Raw genomic sequence first — 17,073 nt, forward strand, 5'->3', positions numbered from 1 at the left:
CTTTCACAATGTTACATATCAATTATGTCAATAAAAAGGCATCTTATAGTAATCTTATTACAACTTGTAAACATCATTAATCCCAAAGAGAAATAATAAGCTTCAAAGATTCCCTAAGGGGTCAATTTGTATTTCATAGTGATTTAACCAATTCATATTCAAATCTGATCAGGATGGATAAACTATTAGAACAGCTTTGTCTGTTCAGGAAAAAGTAATACGACTTCCAGCTCAATAAAGCACAACATGTAACAAGTGCCCTGGAGAGCTAGCTGACTTAATAAACTCTTGGCTCGCAAGATAAGTAAAAGAAATAATGAAGTTCAGAATTCCTTCATTCAAATTACCCTTTGAAATTACCAAAGAAGTATAAAAGAGGGGTAAAAAATCTGAATCAGTATTAAAATCTAGATGTTATCACCGTACTGGAAACCTCAAAGACAAGATGAAAGTGGGAATGGATTGAGAAGAGTCCAAGTAAGTTATCACATGAGAAGGAAAAATCCACCCGGAGAGCAAGTGGAAGGAGTCCTCCGCTGGACCCCAAGAAACCCACTACCTCACAGATGAGCAGAGGCAAGAAACCATCATGGAGCCGTAAGTAGGAGGCAAATGTCCATTCCACTTGAGGAAGAATACTGGGTGAGAACGTACAACAATAAGCCAAGCTTAAACTTAATGAGAAAAACACTCCAGGAAGAACAGGTAGTGAAGCCTCAGCTGGCTTTTACCGAGGGCTCTACAACAACCAGAGAAAGCAGACCAGGCCCTGGCTAACTTGGAGCTGCAGTAAATGACATCCTGTGACTTTGTGCTAAAGCATCCTGATGCCTGCTGTCTCTGGCTATGGATCCCCTTCCTTCACCTGACAGGCGATGACATCTCTAATTTGGCAGAGCAAATCCGCTGATCATAAACTTCCTTTTTCACCTTCTTTCTGAGTTGGAAAGATTTGCAACAGGGTTTAATACAAACTGATAGAATTAATCTTAACAAATAATAAACACCTTTCAATAAGTGAACAAAGAGAGAAAACCCATCAGACATGTGAAAGATTTCGATCAAACAGAGGAAGAGGCTGACAAATGCGAACCAATGTCCCCTTTTGATGAGATCAGGTACGTTCAGGGTGGTATGGCCCTAGCAAGTGTCCTCTTTTGAAACACAAACAGGAGGAAACTTTTAAAAATGTCTATGTCATAGTCATGAGATTAAAGAGAGTACTTTTGAAAAGTGAAAAATCTTGGATTAAGAAAAATTGTTTCCACTTAAAAAAAGTTCTTAAAAATCCAGTAGAGGTAGTAAATCAGGTGTGGCAGAAAACAAAGGAGCTAGTTTTAAAAAAAGAAAAGAAAAGGTACTTCTCTCTAAAGAAATAGTCATGATAAATAGCTGTCATTTTGGGATCCCTTTACCCCAAAGATCTGGGGTTGTTCTAAAATTTCTGGCAATCCTGTATCTTTTGAGATCCTTTGCCTTCCCTGTCACCTTTGTTTTGCTAAGACACTTTTTTAAGTAACTTTCTAAGGATGAACAGGTACATGCCTTATTTAATCTTGTTTAAAAAATCTTCGGGGGCGCCTGGGTGGCGCAGTCAGTTAAAGCGTCCGACTTCAGCCAGGTCACGATCTCGCGGTCCGTGAGTTCGAGCCCCGCGTCGGGCTCTGGGCTGATGGCTCAGAGCCTGGAGCCTGTTTCCGATTCTGTGTCTCCCTCTCTCTCTGCCCCTCCCCCGTTCATGCTCTGTCTCTCTCTGTCCCAAAAATAAATAAACGTTGAAAAAAAATTTAAAAAAAAAAATTAAAAATCTTCGTACGTCGGAGATTCTCTTTATTTTGCTCTTAATGCTCGGCTGTAGCTTAGCTTGATACAGAAATCTCGAAAATAACCAGAAATCAGAAAACCTGAAAATCATCTTTACAGCAGCACTTCCCATTTCCTCCGCTGTGTTAGTTCTTTCCCAGCACTTACAACCTCATCATCTCTCTGCCACCCAGACACGCTCTATTATCTTGTTTTTCTTGCTTTACCAGAATGTAAGTTGTACAGAGGCAGAACTTTTTTTTTTTTTGCCTGCTTTGTTCAATAATAATGCCTAGAATAGCACCTCTCACAGTGGGCACCTGATGTTTGTTGTACAAATAAATGAATTCCCTTAGAATTTTGAAAACTTTATTCCAGTACTCTTGAGCATCCACTGTTGCTGAAATACAATGCCAGTTGGATTTTTGTTCTTTTATAAGTGTGCTGTTATCATTCTCTCAGGAATTCCTTTTGTAAAGAAAACCTTTGTTACTCTGAAATTTTACCATGGCACCCCATGTACAGGTTTTTCGTGTTCTTTCCCCCCATTCAGCCTCCCTGACACATGGAGAACCCCTTCAATCCAACGACCCGTCTCTTTCTGCAACTCCCCATGGTCAGTTCTTGACCTGGTCCACTGTGCCCCATTTTTCCCCCATCCCTACATTTTCCACCTCTTTATCTTTTCAGCCTGCATTCTGGGAGACATTACCTGGAGTTTACTTCCAGTGCTGGTGTTGCATTTTTAAAAATTTTGCAGTAATATTTTTAGTTTCTAAGAGATCTAACTTGTTCTCTGATGCTTCCTTTCTCATAGCTTCTTGTTCTTAGGGATGCAGTATTTCTCAAATTCTGAGAATACCTTTTAAAAAACTTAAGGGTTTTTCTATTCCCTGGATTTTTTCCCCTGTATTTGGTTACTCTGTCCATTTTAGCCTTTTCTTTCCACGCTACTGGTTAATGGTTCATGTCTACTAATCCTTAGTTATCTGTTGATATTTAAAAAACAAGAATTCTAGGTTCGCTTGTGTATGTTTTGTTGTCGAGTCACCTCTTTAATTGGGAAGGATGAGTAAGAAGTCTGTGAATGTGGACGGGGTCTGTTACTCAGCAGGTTTTGCCTTAGAGCTATGAGACCAGGTGCCAGCTGTTAGGTTTCCAGAATGAGAATGTGGAGTACTAATACTTACACTAGTAATTCTTATTCTCTCCTGGAAGTTTCCTTCAATCTCTGAGAAAGGAGTTTTCTGCCTGGAGGTAAATGCAGGATTGCAGTCGCTTTACTTAAAGATGTATAGTGTACGTGTATAGGGGTTGGGGGCCCACAGGCACATGTTCGTGTGTGTGTGTGTGTGTGTGTGTGTGCAGAGCAAGCTGGGGCAAATGGCATCAGAAGTCTCTGTAGGGTTCCACTTTGGCTGTAGCCCCCTCTAGTATACTTTTATCTCTCAATATTTATCTGTTTTTCATTTCCCAGAAATGAAAACTTCTGGAAAATTCTTTCATCTTCTGATAATACCCTTCCCCACCTATTCTTTTCTCTGTTGTAATGAGGAGTCAAATGCATGTGTGTTTAGTCAGTATCTTGATCCATACTTTGAGGGGACAAAACATTTATGACTGTCTTGGATTTACAAATCTCAACTTAAAATTTTGTTTCCAGAGTGCCTGGGTGATTCAGTCAGTTAGGCATCCAAGCTCAGGTCATGATCTCATGGTTAGGGAGCTCGATCCCCACATCAGGCTCTCTGCTGTCAGCGCAGAGCCCGCTTCAGATCCTCTGTCCCCCTCCTCTCTGCCCCTCTCCTGCTCACAGTCTCTCTCAAAAATAAAAACATTAAAAATTATTTAAGAAATTGTTTCCTTTTACCCCAAATATCATCAAGATATTCTGAAACTCTAATCTCAAGCGCTAATTTCCATCTTTCAGCCAGCTTTTCATCTGGAAACAGCTCAGAAATCTCTTAGAATTTTAATACTGGCATCTCCTCAGGATAACCCTGGCTAAATGTTTCACCTTCTTTCATGGCAAGGACTTAAAATAATCCTCCTGTGTCTTCCCAGCATACTTTCCTTACCATGAGAACGAAGAAAGTTTGATCCAGTTGATGGTATTGCACACTGCCACTGGAGCTACAACTTTTTTCACTAATCATGGCCTAATTAGACCCACTGAGCTCCCCAAGACGAAAGAACCTGCTTTATTACCTAATAAACATGCCGCACACTTTCACAGAAGAGTCCTTATCTCACATGTGCTAGCTGAACAAGGTCTCGTGCATCTCATTACTTTAGGAAGAACAGAATATATTTCAGACAAGCTAGCGGTCCTGCAGAGCAAAGAAATCAGGCATTCTTCAACATTCAACAAATATTTACTAAACGACTTTTATGTGTTAGGTACTATTCTAGGTATTAGGGACTAAAAGACAGAAATCCCTGGTCTCATGAAGACATATTCCACTGAGGAGAGACAGGCAATAAACCAAATACACAGCATGCTGAATGAGCACTGCTGCTGAGAGAAATAAAGCAGGGAAGGAACCTCATGAGTGTCAGAAAGGGGCTTTTGAAATTTTCAATGGAAGGAGGTGACAGAGTGAGCTGTACAGATGTGTGGGGCAAGACACTCCCGGCAGGGAGGGCAGAAAGTGCAAAGGCTCTCAGAAGGGAGTGTGCAGTGTGCCTAGGATACAGGAGAAAATAGCAAGGAGGCCAAGGAGGCTGGACCTGGGTGAATAAAGACGGAAAAATTAGTAGGAGCTAAATCACATATGACCTTCTGAGCCATTACAATGACTTTTACTAGGAGTGGAGTGAAAGCCCCTGGAGGTTTTGGAACAGAAAGTGATGTAACTCACATTTAAACAGTGTTACTCTGACTCCTAGGAGTTGAGAACAGACTGAAAGGGAATCAGACATAAGCAAGGAGACTGGTTGGAAGGCTATCCTTTTCCAGTAACTGAATTCCCTATCAATTTCCTTTCTATTCTGACACCTCCCATCACTTCATCATTTGGCCATCCTTAGCGATGAGAAGTTAGAAATAACGTGTGTTACTCATACTATATCCAGACTTCATATTTTTATTTGATTAGGACAACCATTTTGAGCATATAACTTGTATAAATTATATTCATGCATTACTGGTTTATCTGCATGGGAGAGAAATAACACTGAGATTCTCTCACTTGCCATATCCTTTGGAGGAGAGGTAATAAGTAAGTCTGACTCACCTATACTCAAAGCTAATGAAAGACGTCAAGCCAAGAGTGAACAGCAAGTAATTTCCGTCTACATGATATCTGATTCGGGAGCCTCTCAAACATATGAAATAGTAGAAAACTTCTCGTATGTGATCTCTTTGCCTTTAATCAGATTCGGTACATATTTTGAGGTTCAGGGACACAAGGGTGACTTATCTAAGGTCACACAGCTAGTAACTTGGTAATAAGAAGTCAAACTCAGGTCTCTTGATCTCAAGACCAGTGCTTTCTGCATTGTGCCACCTGTGCCCAGCTCTTTGACTCACGACGGGACCAGGGTTGTCAAAGATGATGAGGCGTGAGGCAAGAGACAATGCACAGGCTTCCTGTGGGACTGGTACAGCAAATGAGGAAATATGTGTTCCTTAGTTCATAATTCTTAGAGTGCAAGTAATTATATCTCGATGGAAATTCTTTTTTTTTTTTTTAATTTTTTTAAACATTCATTTTTGAAAGGCAGAGAGAGACAGAGCGCGAATGGGGGAGGGGCAGAGAGAGAGGGAGACACAGAAACAGAAGCAGGCTGCAGGCTCTGAGCTGTCAGCACAGAGCCCGACACGGGGCTCCAACTCACAGACCACGAGATCATGACCTGAGCCGAAGTCGGCCACTTAACCGACTGAGCCACCCAGGTGCCCCTCGATGAAAATTCTTTAAAAAGTTATCTGTGGAAAACATGAGCTATTAATAAAGTCCCATTGGAGAAGTGAGTTTCGTAACATTTTTAACCCTCTCTCTCTTGTCTCTGAGTCCTATTCTTGTTCTGTCTAGAGAATCTATCTCCTATATTTTAAAGAGTGAGAGTGTGTGAAAGAGAAGTGACAAAGAAGTAGTCAGAGGATGACTACTGAAGACGAAAAAAATCAGAAGTGAGGTTTATACATAGAGCAGTGAAGTGAAGACGTAAGAAATTCAGCCAACTGACGATTTGTTCTTTGTAAGGCACGCAGTTACAAGCATGAAGATGACATTTCAGGAATCGCCAGCCTAAACAAACACCCACGACCACTTAAAACCAAGGATTTAGTCCCAAGTCCTAATGGGTAAAGCTACTGCCATTACAGTATCCATTTGTTGGCAACTCCTACGTTCTGTGAAAATTTTGACCGTAAAGGAATCTTGCACCTCATCAGCTGTATTGGATACAAAAACAATGTGGTACTAGAAAAGAGATTTAGAGTCTGAGTATTAAGGGCAAAAGAGGAAAACAACAAAAATGATAGTTCTTCATCATTAGGATTTTAGCCATAGAAAGGAAGAAGGAAGAGTAAGTTTTCCATCTAGTCAGCCTCATCAATTTGACCAAAGGGAAAAATATTGACAAGAATTCCAGAATTTCATAAAACAGTCACTCTTTCCTGAACATTTTATTTTCCAGTGGAAGATGGTAATGGCTTCTTAATTCTTGAGCACACATCATGTCAATCATGCCAATGTCATGTGTTAAAATCCGATTAATTACAATGTACATGGAATGGCTCTCTGACTGGAGTGAAGGATGGTTTAACAAAAGGATCGACAACATGGTTGTAACATTTGAGAATTGCTTTTTAAACTTTCTAAGAAAATATATCCTACCTGAGGGGCATTTGTAGCCACTAGAAATGCATTTGTCCGCCCTGGGTGATCGTAATCATGCATGGCAGCTGCCACGTAGAGAGCCATCAATTCCAGTGCAGGAATGTTTGCAGAAAGGCACCCATAGCTCTCATCTGGAATAGAGCAGCTCCTTGAAGAAATGTAGGCAATTTGCCCAGGGTTCCTTCTACCATCCGAATCTGAGGAACAAGCAAAATACACCAGCATTACACTTACAATGAGACTCACTTACAATGAGACTAAGGACAGGATTCCCCATTGGAAATAAGATTATTTAGCTTACTTATTGACTAATCAAAGAAAGAAACTCTATTTATAAACAAGGACTTACAACAGTCTTTTATTTCCAACATACATGCTACTAGAGACAAACAATGTTAAACGTGATGCTGAAGTCACTTGCTTTATGAGACATTCTGAGATCTTTATGATGCTCTCTTACTTAGGCTAATAAAAATTTTTTAAAAACCTCCGGTTTCTAAACATTTGTTATTTAAGGGCTAGAGATAATGGCCGGGGCATAGGAGGTAACAGGAAAAAAGCAATCTGGAGAATAAAATTTCATGAAAACAGTATGGAGGTTTAGGAATTTAATATATTAACAAACTAAGCTTTTCAATATAGATGCATTTCAAATCTTATCCAGAAAGATTACATTTCATTTGTAGCCCAGACTGCAACTCTTCCCCTTCTCTTTTTCCTTCCATGAAGCCCCTTACAAGATGATGGCAAGAAAAATTATGGAAAATGAAAAGACATCAAAAACCGAGGAATGTCTCATTTAACAATTCTCTTTTTATCCTCCAGTTAGAACCAGTATTTTCACTGTCAGCGCTATGCTTTCTTCAGTGTCTTCATATCTTACACTACTGATTTCTTAAATTGTTTTTGTATTTTAGTGCCTTTATCTATTTAAATGGTCATTCTCTACTCTTGCTAAAATAATCTTAAAGTACAAAAAAGAAAAAATAAGCCATATTTAGACTAGACAGCAAATAAAACCACAAAGATATTAAAGAGATACAAAATTTCATTCATTGTCTTCATCAGTGGAAACTAGGAATAATGTCCTGGCCTGTCAAAGTCCAAAATGCTCTTTTTTTTTTTTTCCTTAAGTTCATTTATTTGAGAGAGAAAGAGTGAGCGAGCGAGCTGGGGAGGGGCAGAGAGGAGACAGAGAATCCCAAGCAGACTCCATACTGTCAATACAGAGCCCACCCAACATGGGGCTCAAACTCACAAACTGCGAGATCATGACCTGAGCCGAAACCAAGAGTCAGTCGCTTTAACCGACTGAGCCACCCAGGCGCCCCTAAAACAATCTTGATCATAATTTATCTCACTCAAAATATTTGCCATCACATGAATTTAACATAATAACTTTAATACACACTAGCGATAATTATAAAGATACCTCATTTTTATGCTGTCTATATATTTAATTAAATTGAGGTTTAGAATCACCCCCACTAGAACTTTTAAAAAGACAGTTAAATGTATGGATAAAGATATATTTAAATACTCAAATTTCTTTTTAATTAAAAACACTTTTAATGTTTATTTTTATTTTTGAGAGAGAGACAGAGACAGAGTGTGAATGGAGGCGGGGGGGTGGGCAGAGAGAGAGGAAGACAGAATCCAAAGCAGGCTCCAGTCTCTGAGCTGTCAGCACAGAGCCCAACACGGGGCTTGAACTCACAAATTGCAAGATCACGACCTGAGCCAAGGGTGGACATGTGACCGACTGAGCCATCTGGGTGCCCCTAAACATTCAAATTTCTAATAAGATTTTAGTTATAAATATCAGCCAATAATTTGAATTAGTTTATGTACATTATATGCATTCTGGATTTCCTATAGAATTATAAATGTATATATATAAAATAGCAAAAATAGCAAAAGACATCCTTTTAAACTCAGTAATTACTTAGAATTGATACATTAGGATCTTAATATATTGATGTTTCTTTGTTGTTTGGTTAAACATGAAAGTAATAGTGTGAAAAATAAAATGGCTGGCAAGGACAATTAAACATAACTATTACAGATTGCACTTGTTTACTTTCTTTCAGAAAATGGTGATTCTTTTAATTTGCTGATTAATCTAAAAGGAGGCCTCAGCAAAAGACAACCAGACTGGAAAAAACTCTTGACAGTTTTGTTCCCCCTTTTTGTAACATAAGTGCCCGGATTAAGCTTTGATCTCCAAAGCATCCATTTCAAAGAGGCATCTACTATAAAAATGCCTATCTCAAAGAAATACCCTGTCAGCCACCTGTCTAGATAAAAAGCCAGGCCACTTCTAGAAATCTTGATTTCAATAACTGATCATCTGGGCTGCTGGTTTTCTCTCTACCCATGCTTTAAGTTCCTGCTTTTATGTTTTAAATTCACCAATAAAGAGTGAGCCAGTGAAACCGCCCACCTTGACCCCAATAAAAAGCAGAACCCCAGGTGTATCCACTTGCATGCATGCTTGTGCACATGCTCTCTCCCCCTGTGACCTTGCTATGTGGTCCCAGCTATGCTGTGTAATTTTTAATTCTTATAATAAACCTTTATTTTTTCAAAGTTGGGTGGTGGTTATTGCTAAAGGGCATCTTGCAGTCATAATAACCACAAAGGCTGGTCCAGCCACAGCACTGGTTATTGACAGGCTGAGACCAACACACAACAAAGAGGTAAAACTATCTCTACTTATAAGTGACATGAAGTTACATATAGAAAAATCCTAAGAAATCCACTAAAAAGCTATTAGAATTAATAAAGATGATCAAGGTTGCAAGATCTAAAAAATCATTTTATGCAAAAAGATCAACTGTATTTACATATGATAGCAATGAATAATCAAAAACTAAGCCCAAGAAAACCATTCTGTTTACACTAGCATCAAAAAGAATAAAATACTAAGGAATAAACTTAACAAAAGTACAAAACTAGTATTCTGGAAACTAAAAAATACTGTTAAAAGAAATTACAGAAGACTTAAATAAGTGGAAAAAATACCCATGCTCATGGACCAGAAGACTTAGTATTGTTAAAGTGGCAATACTCCCCCAAAATGATCTACAGATTCCACACGATCCCTATCAAAATCCTAGCTATTATTTATAGAAATTCACAAGCTGAATTTAAATTCATATGGAAATACAAGAGATCCAGAATAGCCAAAACAATCTTGAACAAGAAGAACAAAGTTGGAGTACTTAAACTTACAATTTCAAAGCTTACTAACAAAGCTCTAGTAATGAAGATAACGTAGTACCGGCATAAGGACAGACATACAAATCAATAAAATAAAACTGAGAATCCAGAAATAAACCCTCATATTTATAGCCAACTGATTTTGTAGAAGGGTGTCAAGACCTTGTTGAGAGTTATCTATGTGCCATGTATGATGCTAGATTCTTTCATACATGTCGTTTCATTTAATGCTCATAATTTTTTAAGGTAGAAACTCATTTAATAACATTTAAGGGCCGACTATGTGGAGAATATATAAAGAACTCTTTTCAACAAATGGTTCTGGGACAACTGGATATCCATGTGCAGAAGAATGTTAGATCTCTTCCTTTATCCATCCCCCCAAATTAGTTCCAATGGGTCATAGACCTAAACTTAATGGCTGTAACTAAGAAACTCTTAGAAGAAAACGTAGGGTAAATCTTCATGATCTTAGGTGAGGCAAAACCCTTCTTAGACATGATACCAGAAGCATGAGCAACTAAAGAAAAATTAGATAAATTAAACATCAAAATTAAAACTTTTTGTACTTCAATAGACACTATCAAGAAAGTAAAAAGACAGCTCACAGAATGGCAGAAAATAGGGGCAAATCAATCTGATAAGGGACTTATATTCAAAATATACAAAGAACTCTTACAGCTCAGTAATAAAAAGACAAATGACCAAATTTAAAAATGGATGACATGAATAGACATTTCTTCACAGAAGATATACACATAGTAAGGCATTCAACATTAGTAGCCATTAAGTAAATGCAATGAAAACCACAATGAAATACCACTTCAGAGTCACTAGAACGGCTATCAAAAAGATAATAACTGGGGCACCTGGGTGGCTCAGTCGGTTGAGCATCCGGTTTCAGCTCAGGTCATGATCTCACGGTTTGTGAGTTTGAGCCCCACATCAGGCTCTGTGCTGATAGCTTGGAGCCTGGAGCCTGTTTTGGATTCTGTGTCTCCCTCTCTCTCTCTGCTCCTCCCCTCCTTATGCTCTCTCTCTCTCTCTCAAAAATAAATAAACAGGGGCGCCTGGGTGGCCCAGTCGGTTGAGCGTCTGACTTCGGCTCAGGTCATGATCTCACAGTCCGTGAGTTCGAGCCCCACGTTGGGCTCTGTGCTGACAGCTCAGAGCCTGGAGCCTGTTTCAGATTCTGTGTCTCCATCTCTCTCTGAACCTCCCCCATTCATGCTCTCTCCGTCTCAAAAATCAATAAAGGTTAAAAAAATTTTTTTTAATAAATAAATAAACAAAAAAATTTTTTTAAAAAGATAATAACAAGTGACCAAAAAAAAGGAATCTTCATACATTGTTGATGAGAATATAAATAGTGTAGCCCCCTTAGAAAACAGTTTGGCGGATGCTCAAACTGTTAACCACAGAATCACCTCATGACCCAGCAATTCCACAGCTAGGTGTATGCCCAAGAGAAATGAAAACATATATCCACACAAAAACTAGTACATGAATACTCATAGCAGTATTCATAACAGCCCCAGAGTAGAAAGAACCCAAATGTCCATCAACAGTGGGTGGTAGGAGAATGAGAAAGAGAAAGAAAAAACTTGTTTATTATGTAAAATAAATACATGGCAATGAGGAAAAATACATGTGGCTATTATAGACTTCACTCCTGTGACTGGTCACATAGCTATAGTTCAGAGTTATCATTTTCTTATTCCACTACCCATTCCATTTTCCCTTTGTCCTCAGCTAGCATCTCTACCGATCATGGTTCTTTGCCTAGTGGAATGACCTGTATTTTCAAGGCTCTGCACTATTGTGATCCTATGATACTGGATTAGTAGTTTTTCATTATCTTTTGTCATTGGACATAGGAGTACCAAAAAGGCCAAAAAAATCCCCTAGGTTACTGATATACATCCTCTCACATACAGTAGGAACCTTATCTCCTCTTGATAATAAGGATCCGACAAAATCAATCACCCAATCTGGTACAGAATCTTTATAAGTTAGGTTGACTTATTCAAAAGATGATTATATCTGGAATAACTGTGGCAACTGGAATCACCACCTGATGAAATTTAGAATAATCTACCATCATTTCCCAAGATCCATTCATCTTGTGTAAAAGTCAGAATACCAAGATGAATGGCAACGTGATGGAAATCACAAATTCTGCACCTATCAAGTATTTCATAATGGCACTAATTTCTGGATGCAATCCATCCAGTAATACGGTGTTGCTTTGGTTCACCACTTTGTTAGAATGAGGAAATTTCAGGGGATTCCATTTGACCCTTTTTACCATGATGGTGCTCTCTGCAAAGACTGAGGAATTAATGGAGGGGTTCTGCCCAGTTGCTCAGTATGTTTATTTGAACTATGCATTCAGATGGGTGGGTTCAGAGAACTGATACTTATGAGGTGGGCCCAGGCCAAAAGTCCTTTTATCACCTAAATTCCATAAGCCCCTATGGTGATTGGTGGACCAGTGTGACATTTTATTACTCCAGGAATTAGTGCTGCAATGTTCTCATTACCTTGGCAAAAGGGGACAACTTCCGACACTCAGTTAGGTGTGGGGAAGATGATCACATGATCAACCCCTCTCAACATCCTGTTACTGTAAGCCTTTGAGTCCCTTCCTCAGAGAGAGACGTGAAGAGGCTATAGTGCTGTCCCTTCTTCAGAGACATGAGCCATGGAATGGCAAGTGGCTTCTAGACACTGGAGGAAGCAAGGAAAGAGACTCTAGGAAGAACACAATCTTGCTGACACTCTGGGTTGGCCCAGCTGGATCTATTTTGGACTTCTGACCTCCAGAACTGTAACATAGTAAATCTGTGCTGTTTTAAGCCACTAAGTCTGTGGCATTACAGCAGCAATAGGAAACTAATACAGACTTTTGTGCCTGGAAGTGGTATATTGTTGTAACAAAAACCTAAAAATGTGAAAGTAGCTTTGGAATTGGACGATGGAGAGAGGCTGGAAGAATTTTGAGCACATTTTGAAACCAATAAAAGCTATTGATCAACATATTCAAGAAGCTCACTGAACTCCAAGCAGAATGACTACAAAGAAAATCACCTGAGTACATAATAGTCAAAAATGCTAAAAACCAACAGCAAAGAGAAAACGGACATATTAATTTTCAGGAGAGATAAGACTGAAGGCCAATTCGTCAATAGAAACTCTAGAAATCAGAAATGGATGGAATGGTATCTTCAAATGTGCTAAGATATGAAAATATTCTTCTAAGAAAATCCATACATCCACAAACACAAAAGCTAAAGAAAATGACTATTGGAAAGAACAAAGAGCACTAAAAAAGAGTAAATATGGAATGGCAGAAAAATAATGGCAGTACTTTGGACTCAACTACCAAAGACTATAAAGCAATGGCCAAATCTATGACATTTACACTGATTAGTATGGAAATAGTTCTCAGGCATTTGTAACTAAGCAAATTCTGTCCTGGTATGTATGTATGTATGTATGTATGTATGTATGTGTATGTGTATGTGTGTGTGTGTGTGTGTGTGTGTGTGTGTGTGTATCTCACTGGAGTAACTCTCCCCTCTTTTACAAGCTAGAGTAAGAGAACCATGTTATAATTCATTACATTTGTATAATTAATTATATTTATGATGAGGAGAATTAGCTTTTTTGGAGGGCAAAACTTAAATGTTATGAAAGGTTTTTAATATCATCATTTAAATGTTTATATGAAGCTTTTAAGTATGTCTGCTTTCATTGTGAATGTTATACATTTTAAACTTACATGATATACCTAAAACAAACAAAAGAATTGAAAGAAAAGTGCAAAGAAATGGATTATCATAATATTTGGGATAGCAAGCACCAGGATGGGTCACAGGAAAGAAACATGGTAGATCCAACAGTGTTGGACCTTAACCTAGCTCTTAAGGTGAGTCATGTTTCCTAATTTGCATGTATTATGCATCAAAATTTACATAGTCCTTTTTATGTACCAAAGGTTACTTAATGAAAATTTTAAAAGAACAGAGGTAATGAAATGAGATTGCTTGATTTATTATTTCTAGACAAATAATTAAAAGGAAGATTTCTAGAAGGAAGTACCTGTTTCGTTTCCTGTTGCATGATCATTGTGGATCTGCTGTAAACCAGGAATTGGCCGGGTTGTCAGATACCAAACTGCATGTAGGACGTCTGTGGCATGTATACGATTGTGATCTAAAGTCACCAAAATATTTTATAAAAATGATCATTCTGTTGAGTTTAACATAGGACATTTTTAAAAATACAATAATTTTCTATTTTACTATATCCTCATAAGTAAAATGTATGGCTTAGAATAATTTCCCACAATTATATTTTTGTTTCATCTTGTTTTTTTTTTTTTTTAAGTAGGCTCACTCTCCAACAGGGGGCTTGAACTCACGACCCCGAGATCAAGAGTTGCATGCTCGGGGCGCCTGGGTGGCTCAGTCAGTCGGTTGAGTGTCCAACTTCAGCTCAGGTCATGATCTCACGGTTCATGGGTTTGAGCCCCGTGTCAGTCTCTGTGCTGACAGCTCAGAGCCTGGAGCCTGCTTTGGATTCTGCTCCTTCTCTCTCTGCCTCTCCCTCACTCGTGCACTGTCGCACTCTGTCTCTCAAAAATAAATAAATGTAAAAAAAAAAAAAAGTTGCATGCTCTACTGACTGAGCCAGCCAGGCACCCTTGTTTTCATCCTATTTTTTCAAGTCTCTTGATGTGTTAAAAAGTTCCCTTTTAAAAACTTTCACATATACTATGAAAACATAGTAAGACAGTCAAAGAGAAGGCAAGTAACAAGGGCCAATTGAAAGGCATTGGAAAATTTACTTACAGTTGGTATTTTGTAGCTTTAAAAATCTTATGTAAATAGTGTCTGGATTATGGACACCCATGTTTGCACACAAAAGTTTTGGCACACAGATAACAGTTACAAATTCTGGATACTTGAACTCCTCACCCCCCACTCCTCCAACACATGTACATCAAAAAAAAAAAAAAAAAAAAAAAGATGAGCTATATATAACTATACCTCTCAGCCCTATTATAAGGATTAAGTGTTAAATGGTATATATGAAAACATCCAGAACAGTGTCTGAGACATAGTACATAATCGAGAAAACATTGGTTCACTGAAATATCACTATCTGAAAGGGCAAGGCCTGCAACTGAAAGCCAGCTTTCCAATTTCTAGTTTTATGATCTTGGGAATGATTCTTCTGAGTTTTTACTTCTCCTCTGTGAAGGTAGAGAATACAAACTTTCCAGCAAAGACTAAATGATATAATCTTCATGAAAAATTCATAAATCATTGAATAATGGATATTCAATAAAAGTTCAACATTTCAACAAATATTTAATGAGTACCATGTAGAATCAGCAGGTGATACTACTAACATTCAGCCTACTGCTAGGACATGATGTCAATCTGCAAGGAGCTTAATTATTAATACAGCCAACACCTTTTATTGACCATTTACTATGTGCCAGGAATTCTGAAACACGCTTTACATGGCTTATCTTATCATTAACTATGGGGTAGGAACTATTGTTATTTCCATTTACAAATTTGGGAACTAAAGTTTAGAAAAGTTAGATCCAGAGACACTTTTTTTTTTTTTTTAATGTTTCTTTATTTTTGAGAGAGAGAGAGAGAGCGCGCACAAGTGGGGGAGGAACAGAGAGACGAGAACGGAGGATCAGAAGCAGGTTGTGCGCTGATAGCTAGCCTGATGTGGGGCCTGCACTAATAAACCATGAGGTCATGACCTGAGCCGAAGCTGGACGCTCAGCTGACTGAGCCACCCAGTGCCCCAGACTCTTTTCTTAACTAATGTATCCTAATGGGAGCTGATAGTGAAGACTCTACTGCCTCTTTCTTTCCATTCCCCTTCCTGTGAAGTTCATTTTAAAGTATCACTTTATTCTATTTATAAAATTCACTTTTTGAAATGCATATTTTGTAAGTGGAAATTATGGTACATAGAAGCCACATTATCATCCCAATTAATGAGTTATGCCAACTTAAGAAAAATCTGCTCTCTGTTTATAGTAGTGATTTCCCAAAATGTGTCCATATGAAGGAAAATTGTAGAATGTATCAACATATAAACTGTATCTTTTCCTAATATAAAATGCAAATTATATTTTACCATAAATCAAAGAGCCATTAGAAATTATTTCATAAGTCAGGAGACAGTTAAAAATAGAAATTTTATGGATAAATTTTAAATATTTTAAAGTCAAGATTTTTCTGAAACTCTTGACTTACTTAATTACCAAATATTTTAAAAGACAAGGAACTCAGATGAATAATTATTAACACAGAAAGTTGTACACCAAGTAATAATTAAGGGAAAAACCCATTCTAAATGTCTGTATTATGATTTAAAAATTTTTTTTCAACGTTTTTTTAATTTATTTTTGGGACAGAGAGAGACAGAGCATGAACGGGGGAGGGGCAGAGAGAGAGGGAGACACAGAATCGGAAACAGGCTCCAGGCTCCGAGCCATCAGCCCAGAGCCCGACGCCGGGCTCGAACTCACGGACCGCGAGATCGTGACCTGGCTGAAGTCGGACGCTTAACCGACTGCGCCACCCAGGCGCCCCAATATTATGATTAACTTTATGAAAAATAAGAAAAAAGTCTTGAAGAATATATACCAAAATAACAGTAGTTAACTCTAGGTAGTAGCATACAGATTACTTTTTAAATCCCTATTTAAAATATTTTCAAATATGTAATTTAAAAAGTGTTTAAGAGAGTATCTGAAGGGAAAAATAATAGTTTCCAAACCAGCATTATTTGAATTTAAATAATGAGATATGTTAATACTTACAAGGAATGTCTCGGTAGCCATTTTCTAATGCACGAAAATAGTTCATGAACTGTAGAGTGGGAATTTTAAATATTTCCAATAAACCAGTGTCTTGAAATAAGGTATACATAACCTAAATGTCAATTAAAATAAAATTCACTTTAAAAATCAGGATTTCTATTTGCAGTTGAGTAGAATATGTTTTTGTGATTTGCATTTGGGGATGTTACCATGTATATGTCTTTAAGTTAATAATTTATTAAAAACTTTCCTACAATAAATTCTTCTCAAAATATTAAAAAGGAAGACATAACCCTGAAGCCCTTGAAAACCAAAGAAAACTATCACATGTCTCAGCTT

General features: G+C 37.9%; 1 protein-coding gene across 1 annotated transcript in view; it reads right to left on the minus strand.

Annotated features, from left to right (window-relative positions):
- Positions 1-17,073, minus strand: part of PDE3B (phosphodiesterase 3B) — a 176,957-nt gene that overhangs the window by 10,507 nt on the left and 149,377 nt on the right. Inside the window, exons 10-12 of the mRNA XM_086677910.1 lie at positions 16,735-16,846; positions 13,977-14,090; positions 6,648-6,847 (exon numbers count right to left, since the gene is read on the minus strand). Of these exons, the coding sequence (XP_086534036.1) occupies positions 6,648-6,847; positions 13,977-14,090; positions 16,735-16,846 (426 nt within the window). The remainder of the gene's footprint in view (positions 1-6,647; positions 6,848-13,976; positions 14,091-16,734; positions 16,847-17,073) is intronic.

This window comes from Puma concolor, chromosome D1 (assembly GCF_028749965.1).
Source record: "Puma concolor isolate L17-30 chromosome D1, mPumCon1.1.hap2, whole genome shotgun sequence".
NCBI lineage: Eukaryota > Metazoa > Chordata > Mammalia > Carnivora > Felidae > Puma > Puma concolor.